General features: G+C 40.5%; 1 protein-coding gene across 1 annotated transcript in view; it reads right to left on the reverse strand.

Annotated features, from left to right (window-relative positions):
- Positions 1-21,794, reverse strand: part of TEC (tec protein tyrosine kinase) — an 81,304-nt gene that overhangs the window by 6,258 nt on the left and 53,252 nt on the right. The window contains exons 4-14 of the mRNA XM_032224422.1: positions 19,854-19,935; positions 19,536-19,664; positions 18,577-18,617; positions 14,485-14,669; positions 11,639-11,704; positions 9,416-9,470; positions 7,564-7,643; positions 6,068-6,201; positions 5,018-5,092; positions 4,291-4,462; positions 1,669-1,885 (exon numbers count right to left, since the gene is read on the reverse strand). Coding sequence (XP_032080313.1) covers positions 1,669-1,885; positions 4,291-4,462; positions 5,018-5,092; positions 6,068-6,201; positions 7,564-7,643; positions 9,416-9,470; positions 11,639-11,704; positions 14,485-14,669; positions 18,577-18,617; positions 19,536-19,664; positions 19,854-19,935 — 1,236 coding nt within the window. The remainder of the gene's footprint in view (positions 1-1,668; positions 1,886-4,290; positions 4,463-5,017; positions 5,093-6,067; positions 6,202-7,563; positions 7,644-9,415; positions 9,471-11,638; positions 11,705-14,484; positions 14,670-18,576; positions 18,618-19,535; positions 19,665-19,853; positions 19,936-21,794) is intronic.

The following is a 21,794-nucleotide window of genomic DNA, read 5'->3' on the forward strand; positions in this document are numbered from 1 at the left end:
GAGTTCATTCCAGAGGGCCGGAGCTGCCACAGAGAAGGCCCTTCCCCGGGTAATAGCCAGATGGTATTGGCTAGTAGATGGCACCCGGAGGAGGCCAACCCTGTGAGATCTAATGGGTCTGTGGGAGGTAATTGGCAGCAGGCGGTCTCTCAAGTACCCAGATCCAATACCATAATAGATACTTCAATCTATTTAGTGTTCCCCCTTCCAGAATGGATCAAGTGCTCCAATTATGTAGCATAAAGTCTATTGATGGAAATCAGTGGTGAAATTTAAAAAAAATAAATCTCTACCGGTTCTGTGGGCATGGCTTGGTGGGCGTGGCTTGGTGGTCATGTGACTGGGTGGGTGTGGCCTCGTGGTCATGTGACCAGGCGGGCAACAAGCAGGAACCGCACAGAGTCACAGAGAGCTCAAAAACCAACTGTCACACTTTACACAAAAATAACACAAGAGCTACACAACTGACTCACACACAAAAATAGGTTCCGTGTGGCACAGCTGATTGTCACATCTGATCATCAGAACTTTTTAAAAAACTTTTCAAAGCATTTTTTTAACTACCGGTTCGGGCGAACCAGCTCGAACCGGTAGCATGTTCACCCCTGATGGAAATCCTCTGCTCCCTTCTCAAATGTTCGAAGGCAAGATGGGTTCTTTTCATTAAGGGTTTTGGTGTTTTTCTGCCCCACTGTCACTTTCCAGCTATAGCTTCCAGATGGCCATCAAGAGCAGCCTCATGTAGCACATGTTACAGTAATTTGTAAGAAGGATAAGACATGAGCGGCTGTTAACATGTGTGGAAAATGTGATAAGCTGTTCTGACCCAGCTCCCCAAACATGACAAATCCTCACAAGCGAACTCAAAGATTTCTTTAGTAGGAGCGCCAGCAGCCCCGGCAAAAAAAATCTCTCTCAACGCAGGCTAACAAGTCTGTCCGGCAGGGAGATGAATAGTTGTCTGCTATATTTATTCATCTCCGCCCCCTGCCTTTTATCCCCAGAGCCAAGATGGGGATTCGCTAGCAGCGGTGGCTCTTCAGTCCCAAGGACCGGCCCATAGATTACCACTGCTCTCCTCTCCTCTGCCACTTCTATTCATCTTCACCCCCTGCCTTTTATCCCCAGAGCTAGGATGGGGCTTTGTTAGCAGCGGTGGCTCCTCAGTCCCAAGGACCGGCCCATAGATTACCACTGCTCTCCTCTCCTCTGCCTTCTGTGCATACGCGTGTCAGGCACTGGACCCACCTATTCCTCCTCTTTCTCATCAGCCACCTCCAGACCTGGGTGCTGTTGACTCTCCATCTGAGGGTTGATGGACAGCCCAGGCTCCATCTTTGTCTCTCTCTCTCTCTCTCTTCCCCCTAAAAGCTCTCAGGTTGCCTTGATGCTGACCCTGACTCCCACACCTTCTCCTCATCTGATTTGGGTGCTGGAGGGCCCAGTGGCCAACAGGCCACAACATAAGCACACTTTGCCATTCATGGTGGAGAAAACACTAGCTTTGATTTGTCCTTTGCAAGTCTTAAAGGGACACGAATCTTACTTTGCATAGTTTTTGGTCAAAACTTTTCAGAAACATTATAAAAATTCAGACATAAAGCAGATCCTTTAGACCCTCTGCTTTGTGAGTGCAACACATTTACACATGTTCATCCCCAGACTTACCAAATCTCTGTGAATAAAGCTATTTCTCTCCAGGTATTCCATTCCTTCAGAGACATCCTGACACATAGTCAGCAAGTTATCTTTAGTGAAGTGTCCTCGTCTTTGGCGAAGATAATTTAGAAGGCAGCCATGCTCCATGAACTCCGTCACTATGTAGATGGGTCTCTGCTGAGTACAAACGCCATAGAGCTGGACTAATTTCGGATGCGTCAATTTCCTGAAAGTAGTTTCAAGAAAGAAGGAAAGAGTAAAATGGGAAGCAACAGGAAAATATAAATGGAAATATAGATGTAATTTTCTTCATGAAGTTAACTTTATCTAAAAAGCATACCGTATTTTTCGAAGTATAAGATGCACTGAAGTATAGGATGCACCTAGCTTTTGGGGAAGAAAACAAGAAAAAAAAAGCTGCCTTTTCCTCCCAGCAAACAGCCTGTTTCAGTTACAGTTTCAGCACAGCCTGTTTAGCGCAAGCAGCTGATTGTCAGGCTGTTTCAGTTACAGTTTCAGCACAGCCTGTTTAGCACAAGCAGCTGATTGTCAGGCCTCCCAACAATCAGCTGTTTCAGGCTACAGGGATTGCCATTGCCTATTGCCGCCTCAGTGCGCCCCATTTTCGGCCTCTGCATTCCATTTCGGGCGGCGGGGATCAGAATGGGTGGAAAATGGGGCGCCGGAAGGCCGAAAATGGGGCACCCAGAGGCAGCAATATGCAATGGCAATCCCTGCAACCTGATACAGCTGATGGTTGGTAGGCCAATCCAACCAACAATCAGCTGCTTGTGCTAATCAGGGAGTGCTGAAGCTGAAACAGGCTGTTTGCTATTTGTTGCAAGGAGGCAAATTGCTGGGAGGCAGAAGCCAAAGTGTGGGGGGCGGCAGGTGGGTGGGGCTACATTCAGTGTATAAGACGCACCCAAATTTTCACCCTCTTTTAGGGCGGGGAAAAGTTTATACTCTGAAAAATGCAGTACACATTTGGAAAGAAGTCAGTGAAAAATAGCTTATGCGGTCTTTATGCAAAAAACACAATAAAAATTCAAAAGAAATAGAAGCAGAGTAAAATAGCAAGTCCCAGTCACATAATGGCTTATAACTGTAAGTCTACAGAGCAGGGCAATAGCATTCAATATTATGGCAAATGGAATTAATCAACCAAGATTTAGGATTTGAAACCAATTCAAAATGCAGGCTCAAACTTCAGCATACAGAAATGTGGCTGTAACACTCCACCACTGATATTATATCCTAAAATGTAATGTTTTGCAAGATTACATGTCTAAAATATATACAACAGATAGCTGGAAATAGAATACTACTTTATAATGCCTTGGTAAGGCCACACTTGGAATACTGCATTCAGTTTTGGTCACCACTATGTAGAAAAGATGTGGAGACTCTAGAAAGAGTGCAGAGAAGAGCAACAAAGAGGATTAGGAGACTGGCGGCTAAAACATATGAAGAATGGTTGCAGGAACTGGCTATGTCTAGTTTAATAGAAAGAAGGACTAGGGGAGACATGATAGCAGTGTTCCAATATCTCAGGGGTTGCCACAAAGAAGAGGGAGTCAAACTATTCTCCAAGGCACCTGAGGGTAGAACAAGAAGCAATGGGTGGAAACTAATCAAGGAGAGAAGCAACTTAGAACTGAGGAGAAAATTCCTGACAGTTAGAACAATTAATCAGGGGAACAGAAGTTGCCTCCAGAAATTGTGAATGCCCCAACACTGGAAGTCTTTAAGAAGATGGTGGATAGCCATTTGTCTGAAACGGTATAGGGTTTCCTGCCCAGGCAGGGGGTTGGGCTAGAAGACCTCCAAGGTCCCTTCCAACTCTGCTATTGTATTGTATTGTATTGTATTGTATTGTATTGTATTGTATTGTATTGTATTGTAAGAATGTAATAATTATGATTAACATTATCAGTTTTACTTGTATTAGAATGTATGAAAGCCAAGTACCACATTGTTCGTGCATTGATTTGATACGTTTGTAAAAAAAAAAATTTAAAAAATTATTTAAAAAAAATACAGATGTGGTTCTTGCTAAATTTGAGTTTAGCAAGTTTGATACTTCCAAAATAGATTTTATTTACAGTGCGCCAGGGAACAAAGAAGAGGGAGAAGTAAAGAGAGAGTGAGAGGGGAATGCAAGGAGGGTGAGACGGAGGGAAGGGGAGAAAGGAATGTCTGAGGGGGAAGGGAAGTAGAAGAGGGGAATGTTGAAGGGGAGAAATGAAAGTTGGAGGGGGAGAAGAAAGGGTGTATGGAGGATTGAAGTGCTATGTTGGTTTCCCATGGTGGAAGATGAGTTGTGTTCATTGTTCTTCCTTTTTTAAATGCACAGTATATAAGTGATGGTATAAAATGAAAATGAAAATGAAATAAAACAGTTTTAAAACAAAATAGATTTCATTTACAGTGCGCCAGGGAACAAAATAAGGAGAGAAGCATTGTAGCCTTTTGATGTTCTGATCCAGGCAATAGAGGTAATTCTTTAAAACGAAAGGAAACAGAGTAGAACATCTCAAGATGTTCAGAAGACATTTCTTAAGAGGTTTTGCAGCAAGGTTCTTTAATGATTTCTTAAAATAATAAACGGCACCTTTGCCTGTTACTTACATCATTACTTTAGCTTCTTCTATAAAGTCCTCTTCGTACATGGCACCTTCTCGGATGGCTTTGATGGCAACTTTGTACTGGGCTCTCCATTTGCCCAGCCGCACGACCCCAAAGAGACCACTGCCCAGTTCTCGCATAAAGGTGAGTTCTGCAGGATTGATTTCCCATTTCTCTATAAAAACAAGAACAGACCACTTGAGGATCAACCTCCAAGGCAAACTGGAAGACATTTTTTTTTTATTGTCAGTATTCTTGTTCTTATTTCATCTTTCTTTAAAACCCAGGAACTTTTGAAAACTCAAACTCTTCAAGGGTACTTTTGAAGAGTCTCACTGCTTAGTCTCAAGGTTGGCACACAAAATGCTGCCTTTGGACCAGTGGTGAGATTCAATTTTTTTTACTAGTGGTTCTGTGGGCGTGGCTTGGTGAGCTTGGGCCAATCACTTTCTCCCAGTCCCTAGGAAAGAAGCAATGGCAAACCACTTCAGATGGTTGAGACTTTAGCCCACTGTTTCTCAACCTTGGCAACTTTAAGTCCTGTGGACTTCAACTCCCAAAATCTGGGATTCTGGGAGTTGAAGTTCACAGGACTTAAAGTCGTCAAGGTTGAGAAACACTGCTTTAGCCATTAGATAGTTGAGAGGAAATGCATTTATTTATTTCAGGGGTTTTTTTTTGGTTAATCTAAAAAAATCAGTCATATATTCATAGAGAAACATAAATGTACCGTAGCTGAATCCAGCAGTAGTTGGTGAAGGTTTCACTTTTGGAGTCACTGGATATCGTAGCCTCGTTACAAGCCCTAAGATTCACAGTAAATTCTTATGGTGAATAAGTTACTTTGGAAATTAAGCAAGACGAACAATACTTTCTGGCAATAGCAATAGCACTTAGTCTTATATACCGCTTCATATGGCTTTCACAGTCCCCTCTAAGTGGTTTACAGGGTCAGCATATTTCCCCCAACAATCTGGGTCCTCATTTTACCCACCTCGGAAGGATGGAAGGCTGAATCAACCTTGATCTGGTTAAATGTGAACTGCTGAATTGCAACTGGTAGTCAGCAGAAGCAGCCTGCAGTACTGCACTCTAACCACTGCGCCACCTCGGCTCTGGTGTTTTAATGATAACTATGTTATTTTCTTATAGCATCATTCACTTATACCCGTGATGGCGAATCTGACTTCAGCTTTCTTTTGAGGCCATTTTTCACCTTCCGGAGGCTTCAGGAGCTTCCCTGCATGAAAAACCCTGTGCAAAAAACTGGCCCTATGGACAAAGCGGAAGTTCAGGAACGGATTTCCGGGTTGCTCGTAGGGCCGGTTTTAGCCCTCCGGAGCAGCTCCTGAAGGCTCTGGAGGGCAAAACCGGCGCTATGAGCAACCCAGAACTCCAGTTTGCTCGTGGGGTCATTTTTTGTCCTCCGGAGTCTTCAGGGAAACCAAAAAATTCGCAATTATGTTTTTTGTAGCCTATTTTCCCTTCTGCACCATTTTTTTTTTGTAAGTACCAAATTTCCAAAATTAGGTTCGGTTCAAGACAAAATCAGGTTGCGACCAAGGTTATGAAATGAATTATGGTCGTGACCAGAGGTTCTACTGTACTTTGAAATAACTTTAAGCACATATGACTGAAGTAGGAGTGACATAGAACTTATTTGAACAATTTATTTTCTTGAATCATATTAAAACCGTTATGCATCTTCAAAAGACCTGAACTTTAATAGTTTGGAGACAAAAAGTACAAATTAAAGGATAGAAAACTCAAGGTCACATACCTGCAGCATTGTGTTTATGATAGTCAATTAATTCTGGAATAGAGTCAAACAGATGCTTTTCTGCCAAATAATATTGCTTTTGTGATGTCATTGTTTCTTTTATATGGTAGTGTCTTACTCCAGATAGCCCTTCTCTAAAAGACACAATGTAGAAATTAAAAGGGTTTTCACTCAAAAATTTTTTGATGAATAAACATATGCTTATATTTAGCTAACAAAATATTTCATTTAATTTTGGAGATGTATAGTGCTCAATATGGGTCTATTTAGCAACATGCTTTGCCCTTCAGTGGTCTTCACTACAAGAAAACTGTGGGCAGTTGGAAATTTTTCAGTGGGAAAGGTGAATTTGACTTTTCAGAAACAGTGTAGTGTTGTGGAAATATGCATGTCTCTCGTTACATCCAAATCAACTTGGAAACACGTTCCATTAATTCACCAGGACATGGTCCAGAGTTCAGAGTTTTGGATGCTAACACGATTTCTGAAACCTGCAAAGAGGATCAAAGCAAGATTTATATTTATTTAAGATAATTGAAAACCAGGTCCATCGTTCTATTTGATTCTTCTCTTGCACATACTTTTTAAAGGATGAATAGCAATAGCAATAGCAATAGCAGTTAGACTTATATACCGCTTCATAGGGCTTTCAGCCCTCTCTAAGCGGTTTACAGAGTCAGCATATTGCCCCCAACAACAATCCGGGTCCTCATTTTACCCACCTCGGAAGGATGGAAGGCTGAGTCAACCTTGAGCCGGTGAGATTTGAACCGCCGAACTGCAGATAACAGTCAGCTGAAGTGGCTGCAGTACAGCACTCTAACCACTGCGCCACCTTGGCTCATGAGAACAGTAAGGAATAGAGGTAGTCCTCAACTTACAGCAGTTCTTTTAGTGACCTGTTGTGGCCCAGCAGGAGCCGTTGGAGCTGCAAACAGACTCCGATAGCGAGGGGCCCTATGAGTCGGCTCTGGAAGATGTGGAGGACCCTGGACAGGGTTCTGACTTTGAGCAGGGACCAGAGAGGCTGGTCTATATTTGGTCCTGATTGCTAGGAATTTAGGTGGTTAAGTTTATCAAATTTAGTCTAATAGTGGCAACAGTCATTTCAATGTCAAGCAGCATTTTATTTAGTTTAATTGATCTGATTTGCTGCCTCAATAAATGGAGTTTAAAGAGAATATTTCTTTTCTATAAGACCAGGTCTCTGTAAGCACAAAAGAATATATTTAAAATGTTGTCATCACTTCAGAGGTGGTTTTCTGCCGGTTCGCCCGAACCAGTAGAGGAAATCGTGGCTGGCCCCGCCCACCCATCCTGGCTCTATGGCACCCCATTTAGGCACTTTTTTAGCCAAAGCGTGTGCGCGGAATCCTGAGCGCATGCGTGGACATGGCGCATGCAAGCGAAGCTAGCGTGCATGTGCTCTCACATTTGCAAACCAGTAGGGGAGGTAAGTGAACACCACCCCTGCATCACTTGGATCAGAAACTTACCCTCCAAATTTTGCATAAAGCGATACTGTATATAAACCTGGTTGACTGGAGTCCCTCACCATAAACCCCCCTTCTTTATCCTGAAATTCAAGAAAAAGAAATGAAACTTTTATTAGAAACCAACCAAAATTCTCGGTTGCATGATTTGCAAGATTCACAATTTCTTTATGAAACTTAGATGGCATTTCAATTGCAAGGGATTCCGACTATGATAAATGCTGGCTCTCTCCTGACAAGCTGTTTTCAGGGAATTGCTATCAGGAACAAAATACCTCTCTTTGAAGCGTTAAAAAACTCTTGAAGTTAAACAAAAATTCAGAGTTAAAAGTTGGTTATTTACACACCCACTCAACGGTATCTCTCAAAGTTGGAAGCAATGTTTGAAAGGGGCATAGGGGTCTGGGTAGAAATCCTAGAAATTAGACAGTGGAAGAGGGTAGAAGTGGGAGGAATATCTGGATTGAACAGCCAAGAAGCAGACATAGATAGAGATAAATATTTAAGAGAGGAATTTGGAAGGCAAGTAAAAAAAAAAAAGCATAGCAATTAAAGTATTGAAGTGGGTAAGAGCTGATGGATAGATGATGATGATTATTATTTTATTGTTTTGACGTTTTTTCTCTTAAAGCGTAGCAATTAAAAGTATTGGAGTGGGCAAGGGATGATAGATGGATGGATTCTCTTTTTTTGTTGCTGTTATGATTTGCTTCTCCTTTTTTTCTCTCTCTCTTTACTTAACACTTCTTTTCTTTAAGTAGGTGATAGGATTAGAAGTTACAGAGGAAAGGAAGGAAAAGTCTTTTGATAAAGGGCAACATGATTAAAAGCTAGAATAAGGGATAGAAATAAGAGAAGGGGAAATATCAATGTATACATTTTTATATAATAAAATAGAAGTAATAATAAGAGAAAATGTGGAACAATTGAACAGTGATAGATTGCAATCTAATATAAATGCATATTATTATTAGAAATACATAAGTTGACTGAATGAACAATTATGATTAACTATTAGTTTAATTTGTATTAGAATGAATGACATTCAGGTGACACACTGTTCACGCATTGATTTGATACATTTATAAAAAATAAACTTTTTAAAAAAATATCTCAAAGTATTTCTGTGAATCTTTCAAAGGACACGACTGTTTTAAAGCTCCAACAAGAGGTGCTTATGACACTCTAGCACAGGGGTGTCCAAACTTGTGAACTTTTAAGATTTGTGGACTTCAATTCCCAGAATGCAATATTGGAATTCAACATTATGCAACCACAAGCAACAGTCAAACTAGAGCATTGGACTTTAAGAGAGGCAATATCAATAAACTTAGAGCTTGTGAAGGATTCCATGGATGAGAATCTTCCAGAGGAAAACAACCCAAGAAGTTTGGGAAACTTTGAAAAATGAAATATAAAAGCCCAGTCTCACACAATTCCAGTGAAGAAGAAGAGACCGCTAAAGAAACCAACATAACTGCATAACTCCCCCTCACAAGGTTCCTGTAACTTCAATGCCTTCTATCATTTCATTTATGTTAATGAGAATTAAGTCCAGTATGGCTGACCCTCTAGTTCCGTTCTCTGTCTTTTTGGGAGACAAAGTTGTTGGCTAAGTTTGTCAGGAGTCCATTTGATCTTCCACTTGGTGCAGAGTTTGTCTCCCAGATGATGCCGGAGTAGTTAAAGTCCCCCATTTCTATTGTGTGTGCTTCTTTACATATCCTAGTTAACTGACTAGCAAAAAAAATGCATCTATTTCCTCTGTTTGATTGGGTGTGGCCTGTAAGTATACACCTATGGCAATGACGTTCTTTTTTTTCCTTTTATTTTATCAGAATAATGGTAAGCCCACCTCATTTCTGAGAAGCTGCTCTGCCTGACTTCTGTTCAGATTTCTGCAGTACCACCTAAAGAGGAAAACAGTAAGAGTTTAGCATGTTATATATAAATGCTACTTGTGTGTGTATGTGCCTCTTTACTAGGTCTTTCGGTTTGAACACAAAATACATTTTTCAAAGCACAGACAATATCATCTGTCTGCACCTACAAATGCATCTCTTCCCACTAGGCAGCTGAAGAAGATACCATATTTTTTGAGTATAAGACGCACCTTCCCCCCACAAAAGAGGGATGAAATTTGGGTGCGTCTTATACACCGAATGTAGCTTTTTGGAAGCTTTTTTTTCCAGCCCTAATGAGGAGCTAATGAGTGATCTTCCCTTTCAGGCAAAGCACGGAAGATCAGAAGATCTTTTCACTCGTTAGCACCTCATTAGAGCTGAAAAAAAGCTTTGAATATTTTTACTGCAGCATCCTGTTGGAAAAATTTCCCAGTTCTCCTTTCAGCTGGGAGAAGTTGAAGACAAATGATTTGAAGACTGCCTTAAGAGGTTCTTCTTTTGTCCAGTTTCTATTCCTTTGGGGATATAATCCCTTTAAGGACAAGGCAGGGATTTTTCCTATTGGCTATCTGAGTTTTCTCAATGGTTTCCTTCAGGCAAGCGCTGGGCTGGTTTGTTGATTCAGCTTTGTTACATTTTACAAGGTGTGAAGTGCTTTTGGCTGAATGCCCAGACTTCTAATTAAGCTTATTAAGAGTTTCCCAGACCACCTGGGGAAAGAAAAAAAAGGGGCAAAAAGTGTCATTTTATTATACTATTGTGTTTGCTTGCTTTTCTGGTGTTATGGGAATAAAAATGAATACCTGGTAGGCAGAATTTCCCCCTCTATTTTCCTCCCCAAAAACTAAGGTGTGTCTTATACTCTGGTGCATCTTATACTCTGGAAAATAGGGTAATCACTGTCTCAGGAAAAAAAGGTGGCTGCTTTAAGGCATTCTGGGCAGATGCCACATTCATGCTGTGGATACTTTAAAGCACTTTTCTGGCACTGAAGGTGGAACATTGAATGGGTCTGATGCTTATGTTCCACAATATATCCATATGATTTCTATGAGTTCTTCCAACTCTTTTTTGAAGCCAGCTAAAGTGGTAGCCACCACTATATCTCATAGGAAGCAAATTCCAAATTATGCATTTCATTTTTTAAAAAGTTCTTTTGTTTCTTCTGATCCTTCTAGGATTCAATTTTATTGAATGACCTCTGGTTCTAGTATTTTTTTGGAAGAGGAAAAAAGTTTTTCCATGTCCATTTTATCTACACTGTGTGTTTGAAGGTATTTATGCCTTCATCATGTTCTCTCTCTTTTGCTTCAATGTGTGTGTGTGCGCATGCGCGCATGTGTGTTTTCCAGCATAACTCTGGAACACCTCGAGCAATTTCAACCAAACTTGGTACACAGATGACTTACTTTCTGGAAACAAATACTGTGGGGGGTAAGACATCCCTAACACCCCTTCGGGTGTGTGTTCTGTTAAGATACAGCCTGTTGTGCCTTAAAATGGCTACTACCGTACTGCTGTAAAATGGCTTCTACTGTACAGCACAATGGAGTTGCCATGGTAACAGCTCCACAGTACTCCACAAGGGGGCTCCCTCTGGTAAGGGGGAAAATCCAACATTAGAAATTACATTTGGTACGGACATTTTCAACAAGGCTTTGATTATTTTTGAGGACAGATGTATGGCTTCTGGGGGCACAGGGAAAACAATTCTAACTAATTTAATTGTCACCAAAATCAGGGCTTTTCCTGTCTAATATAGGATTAGGATAAATAAATACCCGGGCAATGCTGGGTTATCACGTAGTATTTAATAAAAACAGTCAAAAAACCATTTATGATAAGCCAAACTATTAGAGTACATAAAATATAATAAAGTTCATTTTAATAAGACAGTTCAAAAGACAACATACTGCTGAATCTTAATGGGACAGTTTATACTTGGCTATGACAAAATCCTTGAAGGAACTTGGCTGGTAAGTTATGAATGGTGGGTTCTACTGTCTTCTGAAGCATCATATGGCACCCCAGAATTGGTCAGGAATGGCTCTTAAGCATCTTTCTGGAGATGCAAAGTCTTAATGGGATACCACCACATTCTTGAGTCACCGGCTGTTTCCCACGAAATGGTCAAAATACATAAAATCACATTTGCTATATAAATGTTGACTTACTCATACTGTTCCAGGCTGTTGGACTTCTTTCCTGTTACGTAATTGCTTGGAATATATCCTTGGTTTCTAGAGTGATAAAAAGGAACAATACAGGTAAGATAAAGGTAAAGGTTCCCCTTGCACATATGTGCTAGTCATTCCCGATTCTAGGGGGCGGAGCTCATCTCCATTTCAAAGCCGAAGAGCCAGCTCTATCTGAAGATGTCTCCGTGGTCATGTGGCCGGCATGACTAAATGCCGAAGGCGCACGGAACGCTGCTACCTTCCCACCAAAGGTGGTTCCTATTTTTCTACTTGCATTTTTTACGTGCTTTCGAACTGCTAGGTTGGCAGAAGCTGGGACAAGTAATGGGAGGTCACTCCATTAGGCGGCGGTAGGGATTCGAACCGCCGAACTGCCGACCTTCCTGATCGACAAGCTCAGCGTCTTAGCCACTGAGCCACCGCGTCCCTTAACAATACAGGTAGTCCTTGACTTATAACAGTTCTTTTAGTTACTGTTCAGACTTACAAAGGCACTGAAAAAACTGACTTTTGATGGTTTTTCATACCTATGACCATTGCGGCATCCGCATGGTTACGTGATCAAAATACAGATGTTTGGCAACTGACTCATATTTATGATGGTTGCAGTGTCCTGGGGTCATGTGATCCCCTTTTGTGACCTTCTGACAAGCAACATCCATGGAGAAGCCAGATTTACTTACCCACCATATTACTAACTTAACTGCAGTGATTCACTTAACGACGGTGGTGCGAAAGGTCGTAAAAATGAGGCAAAACTCACTTAACAAATGAATCACTAACAGAAATTCTGGGCTCAATTGTGGTTGGAAGTCAAGGGTAGTAAAAATGCATTGTAAAAATGTATTTTAATAAGGTAAGAAATGTTTGAATTCCACATATAAACCATCTAGGACACTAAAAGCCACGTAGACAAAAAAATGCATTAACAGATTTCTTCCAATTATTAGCTAAAGACATCAAAGCACATGATGTTTTTCGTTCAGCCGTTATAAAATTCAGGCAGTGAGAAAAATCAAGATCAGTCTGGCTCTCAAATAATGAGATTTGCCTGAGACACAATTGCCATCTTTTAAACTTCTAAATCAGTGGTAGTCAACCTGGTCCCTACCGCTCACTAGTGGGCGTTCCAGCTTTCATGGTGGGCGGTAGGGGTTTTCTGTAACTCTGCTTTATTAAATTTATAAAGTAAAGTTACTTCCCTTACTTTATAAATCACCAATTACTGTGGAACCGGTGGGCGGTTAGAAAATCTTACTACTAACAGAGATACAAAAGTGGGCGGTAGGTATAAAAAGGTTGACTACCCCTGATCTAAATAAACTTAGAAGATTTAGGCAAGGTGATTATTTAGTTCATTAGGATTGGTTTCCTATTAACATATTTGTATTTGCCATCATGGAGGATAATCCAGAATATTGGAATTGAAAGCAGTTATTTCTGTGAACTTTGACCCATCTCTCTCTCTCTCTCTCCCTCTCCTGTGTCACCCCCCTCTGCATCCCCCAAAATTAAAAACACATAAGACTTCAGCTGTCAGTCTTCCCTGAGTTTCTGCACCACCCAAGATCGGGTCGACGCTTGGGCATCAGGACCTCGGACAGCACCCCAAAGTTTGGGGAAGCTGGTAGAGTTGTTAAAGAGGATTCAGGTTAATGCCAGGGTTCCAAGTAACACCCCAATGAAAGAAGACTCCGAAGTTTGAGTTTCCTCATAGTTCCATTGATGCATATTGTATATAACCGTGATGGTAAACCTATGGCATGCGTGCCACAGGTGGCACGTGGATCCCCTCTTTATGGGCACATGAGCCATCGCCCCAGCTCAACGCCATCACACATGGGTACGTGCCTCCCACTGGCCAGCTGATTGTTGGGTCTCTGCCACACATGAGGGAGATGTGTGCACATGCACGGGAAGGGGTCATTCGCACATGCGTGGGGGAAGGGCAGAGTGCGGTGGTCTCCGTGGCCCATTTTTGGGTCCCAGGGGGCTGCAGGGAGGCCTGCTAGGGCAAAAATGGGCCATGGGGGAGGGGCTGAGCACACATATGTGGGGGTTGGAGGAGCAGGGGGGATTGCATTTGTATGCGCAGTGGGGCGGGGCACACAGTGGGTGGTGGTTGCACATACATTGCATTATGGGTGTGGGCACACACACGCTCACTATCACATGTGCACATGCGCTTTCGGCGCATGAGAACAAAAAGGTTAGCCATCACTGGTATATAATATGTATTATATTTGTGCCAGAGGTGGGTTCTTGCCAGTTCTAACCTCTTCTATAGAAGAGGTTCCACAAATCTACTGTGCCATTTAGAACCGGTTCCAGCTCCCTCCCCCTGTCCGTCCGCACCATGCTTGCCCCGCCCACCGCCCACTGATTGGCTGACTCACCAATTGCCCCGCCCACCTCTAAAAATCCTATCTAAACCTTAAAGTCTTAAAGCTGTCAAGTTTGAACACCTCTGGGTTTTTTTTTCTAAAGGGTTAGGGGTGCAAGGGTATTGTAACTTGACAGCTTTAAGACTTGCGTGTTTCAAATGCCAGAGTTTCTGAGCCAACATTTGGGTTGCTAAGCAAGAGCGTTGTTAAGTGAGTTTCACCACATTTTCCAAGTTGGTCATGCCCACCCAGTCACATGACTGACAAGCCACTCCCACTTGGTCGCATGGCGGGCAAGCCACTCCCACCCAGTCACATGGCCAGCAAGCCACTCCCACAAAAGCAGGCCACACCTACAGAAGAGGTCCTAAAATAATTTGAAACCCACCACTGATTTGTGCCTATACTTAAATTTAACTAGATAATTGCATTCCTTACCCATATTTATCTTTTGCTTTCCACCAATGGATGTCATTTTTTTCAATTACAATATATTCTTGACCTCTTTCTAATCTCAGATCATGAAGTTCCGTGGGCTCAAAGTCATACATGGCTATGACCACTTCTTCTTCCTCCGACTCTTCCTCTTCTGGAGGAACAGGAGGTGGGGGTCTTCTCTGAAACTTAAAAAAGTTATGATCCATTATTGATTGAAATATTCTAATAATTCTAATTAGCAAGATAATTATTTGGGATGCCTCTAATTTCCAACTGCTTATTCTCAATGAAGCAGAATAAAATAGTTAACACCAAATTACACTCTAGGAGGGCAATTAAAATGTATGCAAGCAACTTATACATCTAAATTATCCTATTTGTGTTTCCGGGGAACAAATGATGAGCAAACTTTAACAAACTTAACACAGAAATTAAATGAGCTGGTGTTTTTGATGAAGGAAACAGCTAAAAGATAATACACTATAAAAATTACCGCTGCAAATTAATTCTGGATCCAGAATCCTTCATTTTAAACGTGACCCGTCAAAAGCGCGTTCCACAAAAGCGCGGACGACGAAATCGCGTATGTGACGTCATCACAACGCGACGAAAAAGATCGAAAAATTGAAATAAAAATTAAATTACAGCAAGCCGATTCACATAAAGGTAAGGTTTAGGTTAAGGGTTAGGGTTAGGGTTAGGTTAAGGGTTAGGGTTAGGTTTAGAGCGTTAGCGTTACATTTAGCGTTAGGTTAAGGGTTAGCGTTAGGTTTTTCGTTACGTTAAGGGTTAGGTTTAGGGTTAGGTTTAGGGTTAGGTTTGGGGGGGTTAGGGTAAGGTTTTGCCTTTATTTTTACATTTTTCTATCTTTTTCGTCGCGCTGTGATGACGTCACATACGCGCTTTCGTCGACCGCGATTTTGTCGTCCGCGGTTTTGTGGTGGAACCATTTTAAAAACAAATACAGCATTCTGGAAAAGACAGATGTTACATGCTTCCAGGAAACTATAATAAGGGTAACACATATTTGGTTTTACATATCCTAACAGCAGCCAGGATTGTATATGCACACAATGCTGGAAAAACCCAGAAATCCCTACAGATGATATTAGAATCCAAAAAAGAAAAAAAATCTGGAATGTGCAGAAATGGATAAGTGCCTGAAGCATGGAGCAGCAGTGAAAGCCAAAGGGAGCTTGTCCCTGACGTCAGGCCCTGGAGCAGTGGGGAGGAGCAAAGGGAGTTGGTAGAGAAGGTAGAGAAGGGCGGAGAAGCGCAGGCAGCAATTACTGAGACATAGGAGATAATCAGACCCGGATGGTTGTGATTTGGCTCCTCCCAAGAGAGTATATAAGAAGAGACTTTGGGAGGAGACCTTTTGCAGGACACAACTGTTTTACTAAGCTGGAGAAGCTCTTGTGTGTATCTCTTATCTGTGGGAGTCTGGGTTGCTGCCAAAGTCTTGTCTGTGAGTAATTACTGTGAATAAAGCGTGGCTAACAGTAACCTTGTGTCGGCATGACTCACCGTACGGTGGGGGGTCAGAACAGATATAGTTATATTGCCTGGAATTTAGTAGTTCATATTCTCAGAAAGGCAGGCCTGAAAATTTCATTCAGACCTCTTATATATCTATTACATACATATACACGCATGCTCTTTGTATCAGCTATTTAAAAATAACATGGCACAACCCAAACCCACCCCAAATTTCTTTGAGAGCAATTTGGTAATCTTTATCCTGTAAGAACAGAGTACAATAACTACAAATTTCATTCATTTTGGAGGGAAATGGGGAGGGTGGGTTGATATCCTCATTAGAGTCAATGAGACTACACCGATATTTTATTTTATTTTATTTATTATTTATTTATTATTTATTTATTATTTATTTATTTATTTCTCTCTCGGGAATAGGGTGGCATACAAACCTAATAAAATGAAATGAAATGAAATTTATTTATTTAATTTATTAAATAAATATATAAATAATAATAAACCAATATTGCATTTTATGGGCTGAAGGAACGGATTATTAATCTTGCATTTAGTAGCCTATCCCTGAGTGAAACCTGCTGACATATACCCATATGCCTGTGAGTAATGGTGACTAGTACAGGTATCATAGTTAGAGGCTTGTCCATCTAATATTCAATTATTAGGGTGTAACTACATGTTACTGCTAGTTCCTAAACTTGTTTTTCTGGCGCTAACATGAATGGATGAGAAAAAGCAAGCAAGAAGGTGGGATGTAGGAATCTACACACACATATGCAAATTTACTCTCTGTGAAGCTTAATTGCCAGTCAGGCAGCCTGGAGGAGAATAGTGGAGAACTGCTAAAGACTAATTAGGGAGCAGAAACTACAGGGAGACACTAATAAGTAGGGAGGGAAAACCTTTAATATTTTCCTTCCTGAGGTCAGAGGTGGATTTCTATCGGTTCGCCCCGGATCAGGCAAACTGGTAATGGCAGTGGCAGGAGGCTCCACCCGGGCACTTCTGTGCATGCGCAGAAGTGACGGGTGCGCACGCACAAGTGAAGTGGTAGTAAAATAAGTTGAAACCCACCACAGGCTGAGGCGACTCCAAATTAAGTAGTTTGATGTTGCAAAGAAATGCCACAGCATACTCTTAGAAGACTACGCGTTTAATTCGGGGGTTTTGAAAAATGGTGAGTAGATCTCAATGAACAGAACAATGGAAACAAATCTGTTAGTGCCATTTTTGTTCTTTTGTGCACATAAATAGGTTCAAACAAATAGCTCTTCCTTAAATCCCCAGGTTTATAAAGAGAAAAGTTAAAATATGAGCCTGTCCTCCATACCTATTTATCTGCCTATCTATCTATCCATCCAAACTCTCTGCACTATGTAATAAAAAAAATTCACAGTAATTACCTAAAAACCATCAATCCAAACAAGAAATAACAATACAAACATCAATTTGTAAATCGTTATCATCTCAATCAAGCAATATCTCAATCATCTTTGAGAGGAATTCAATTTTTAGCAGTTTACGGAAGATGAATGGTGAACCTTTGAGGTGGTCCCATTATGATTAGCATCCTTTTACCTGTGATCTTTTGTCTGTAATGTCCGTTTTGCTTTTTTTTTTTTACAGTTTTAAAATATTTTTTGTAATAATTATGATAAGTGATTTTATGTATTTGTCTACTGTTTTAGTTTTGTTCTATACCAGTGTTTCTCAACCTTGGCAACTTTAAGTCCTGTGGACTTCAACTCCCAGAATTCCCCAGCCAGCACAGCTTTTTTGTAATAATTATGATAAGTGATTTTAGGTATTTATCTACTGTTTTAGTTTTGTTCTATACCAGTGTTTCTCAACCTTGGCAACTTTAAGTCCTGTGGACTTCAACTCCCAGAATTCCCCAGCCAGCACAGCTTTTTTGTAATAATTATGATAAGTGATTTTATGTATTTATCTACTGTTTTAGTTTTGTTCTATACCAGTGTTTCTCAACCTTGGCAACTTTAAGTCCTGTGGACTTCAACTCCCAGAATTCCCCAGCCAGCTGTGCTGGCTGGGGAATTCTGGGAGTTGAAGTCCACAGGACTTAAAAGTCGCCAAGGTTGAGAAACACTGTTCTATACCACCCAGAGTGATTTTTGGTGGGATGGGTAAAAATAAAACAATAAAATAAAATAAATATAAAATATGGAGGGGACATAACTGAGGCCCATAGGCAGCCTATCCCCCAACATGGAAACAAGTGGTGAAGAGAGTACTCAGCCTCCTTCCCACCATGCACTGTCATTAGAGAAGACTTACTAGTCCATTCAGAATGCATGCAATGCAATCTTTTGAATTATGTATGACTTACGTAGCTACACATTTCGAAGATAATGATTTAGACACGTAGGGAATTGGTGGGAAAAAACTGTCTCTACAATAATAGTTGAAAGTTCCACTTTGCAGAAGAATAAATTAAGCTTTAATTTTTAAACAGCTATCAATTTAATTTAGCCATTACTTAGTCTATAACTTTTATCAGAATTCCCAAACGAAATCCCAAACTAAATGCAATTTCCCCCCCTTATTTTTGCTTATTGTGCTGAACTTTATTCTTACCTTATGTTTATCTGTCATTGTCGAAGGTAGAGCTTTAATTCCTTTAAAAAAGCAAGAGAAAATAAAACTGTGTAAGTTGACACATATCCATAAAAAGGTTATTGAATATTTAAAAACGCCTTTTACTGTACAGCTGTTTTCAATTTTTGCTAGTAACCTCTATGTATCTGTTAATGTTAAAATAATGGCTATATTATATGGTTTATTATTATCCTAAAACTAATATTCTGGGAAGTATTTCAGGGCAAAAAATAGCAAAATTGAATGAATTCCTGAGTAACGTGATGCCATATAAACTGCTTGCTTATTCTGGTGTTATACTTTATTATCAATATTAAAATTCAATCATCAAATCTGCTGTGATACTGGTGTAAATCTATCCATAAAGATGAAGAAAGAAGAAATGAAAATATATACATACAAGAGAGGGAGGGAGGGAGGGAAGGAAGGAAGGAAGAAAGGAAGGAATCAATCAATTTTTAAACAAATATTAAATAGCGTAAATTAAAATTAAAATGGACAAGTTACCATTAAAAAAAAAAACAAAAGGAAAAATAAAACTATACAAGAAAATACATAAAAAACAACCAGCAGCTATTGCAGATCCTGAATTCAGTACTTGACAAATTCAAATAATAAATGAATGAATGAATGAATAAATAAATGCGTTCATTCATTCATTCATCAGATCTTATTTTTAAAAGAATTCTAAGTGTTCAATGTTGATCGAGAATGTTCAGGATTTTTTTTTTCTGAAGGAGAAGATAATGTGTCATTTTCCAATTAGCCAAATACCTACCATAATTTTCTCATAAATTGCAGGTCAATAATTAACATGAAGTTAATGTGCCCGCAGCAGTGTGCAGTACACTAATTAAACTATTTGATGGATTATCACGTAACAGCAACCATACTCTTTAGTAAAGATTTTTAAAAGATGCATTTATGAAAACACTTACCATTTTCAAAGAGATTGTACTTTTCACAGCCGGGCGCCAGTTTTTCAGTCTGCCGGCAACATTGATAGATTCCATCTGTCCAGAATTTAGGATGATACTTAACCATTATATTATTATTACTCTTTATTTCTAAAAACAGAAAGGAAAAGTTAAAAATGGCCACATTTTAAATTATCATTGTCTCATTTAGTTGTACTGTAGTAAATATTTGAACCCAAAGAATTAAACTAATAAATAGGCAAATGTAGGGGAAATTGTTTGTTAAATTTCCTTCCCACTCTTCACTTAGAGATGTATGTTTTCAAGAACTGCAATTACCTTCTTTTAAATTTCTTACCCACTGATCCCTACTATAGGCAGTGGGGGCAAAAATATAAAGGGTACTATGATCGTAGACAACCTGTAAGAAAGAAAAAACCAAATATTACTTACTACAGACGTTTTGCCTCTGCAGCTATTATAACTAATTGTTCCTCAATTATTACAATTAATTATTCCTCAATAAATTAATACATGATATAAGCAGTGGACTGAATGAGGGCTTATACAAATGAAGCGATTTATGGCTGGTTTGTTTTTTAAAATTTATTAGCTTCCTTGAAGGGTTTGCAGAGCGGAAAGTTAGGTTTTACAACAAAAGGAGAAATATGTAGCAATAGCACTTAGACTTATATGCCACTCCATAGTGATTTACAGCCTTACACATTGCCTCCAACAATTAGGGTCCTCATTTTACCGATCTCGGAAGGAAGGAAAGCAGAGTCAACCTTGAGCCTGGTGAGAATCGAACTGCCCAAACTGCAGGCAGCTAGCAGTCAGCAGAAGTAGCCTGCCGTACTGCATTCCAACCACTGCACCAACATGGCTCTCATAACTAAATAATTATTATCCGTATATAAATTCTTTTTGTTGTTTCTTGAAAGCTACCTCATGTCACTTTTAAATAAAGCCAATATCTGCTTTCAATATTTGGAATCTAGGAAAAATCAACCATGGACATCAATCCAGTTGAGTGAATGCCAGCTATTCTATCTCAGCCCTAGGAAAATTAGCCATGTCTTGTCTACTGCTTGTCAGAAGTCAAAATTGACTTGAAGGCATAAGCATCTTCTTCTTGTTGTACTTTTAATGTCAGATTTGCATACTCCCACTTGTACATATGCACCCTGACTCCGCAAATCATAACCTTAGGTTGGATTTGGAAGTAATGCAAGTTCCAGTCTGGTTAGGAAGACTATATGGGATACCAATGCTGTAGGCTAGGCTGAAGAGTAGAAAAAACTTCTCAAAAGAAGGCAATGAGAACAATTTCTGTTTTCATGAAGATTGCATGGTTGAACTTAACTTAAAATACGTTTTACTTTAATCTAAATGTACAGTGCTTCTTAGAGCTCACAACGTAGAGAGTTAAGGCAAGAGAGTGTTATCTACGGATGTAACAGGGAGGGGAGCTCCTGGGGAGGAAAGCTATGGCAAATCTAGACAGGAAACTAACATGCAGAAACATCACCCAAGCACTCCGACACAAGATTACTGCTAGACAATATATTCACAGTAAATTAACACATCGACAAGACTTTCGCAGCAATCCAGACTTCAAGATAAGAAATACACCCGAGAGCTTCTGCGGCGTTGGTGTATCAGTTGAATCCTGCAAACAGCCTCCTCCCAAAGTCTCTTCTTATATACTCTCTTGGGAGGAGCCTAATTACAACCACCTGGGTCCAATTATCTTCTGTATCTGCGCAGTTGCTGTCGGCGCTTATCTGCCCGCCTTTGCCTGGCGTCCAGGACCAACTCCCTTAGCTCCTCCCCACTGCTCCAGAGCCTGATGTCAGGGACAAACTCTCTTTGGCTTTCACCGCTGCTCCATGCCTCAGGCGCCTCCTGGTGGCCAACCAGCCTCTCTGGTCCCTGCTCAGAGTCTGAACCCTGTCCAGGGTCCTCCACATCTTCCAGAGCCCCTCGCTGTCGGAGTCTGTTTGCAGCTCCAACGGCTCCTGCTGGGCCACAACTGTCAAGGCTACAGTTTTCCCAATTGCAATATATGGCTGTGAAAGTTGGACTATAAGAAAATCTGAGCACCAAAAAATTGAGGCCTTTGAATTCTAGTGCTGTAGAAGACTCATATGAGTCCCTTGGACTGCAAGGTGATCAAACTGGTCAGTCCTAGAGGAGATCAACCCTGACTGCTCTTTAGAAGGCCAGATCCTGAAGAGGAAACTCTAAGACTTTGGCCACCTAATGAGAAGGAAGGAC

Source organism: Thamnophis elegans, chromosome 9 (genome assembly GCF_009769535.1).
Source record: "Thamnophis elegans isolate rThaEle1 chromosome 9, rThaEle1.pri, whole genome shotgun sequence".
In the NCBI taxonomy this organism is placed as follows: Eukaryota; Metazoa; Chordata; class Lepidosauria; order Squamata; family Colubridae; genus Thamnophis; species Thamnophis elegans.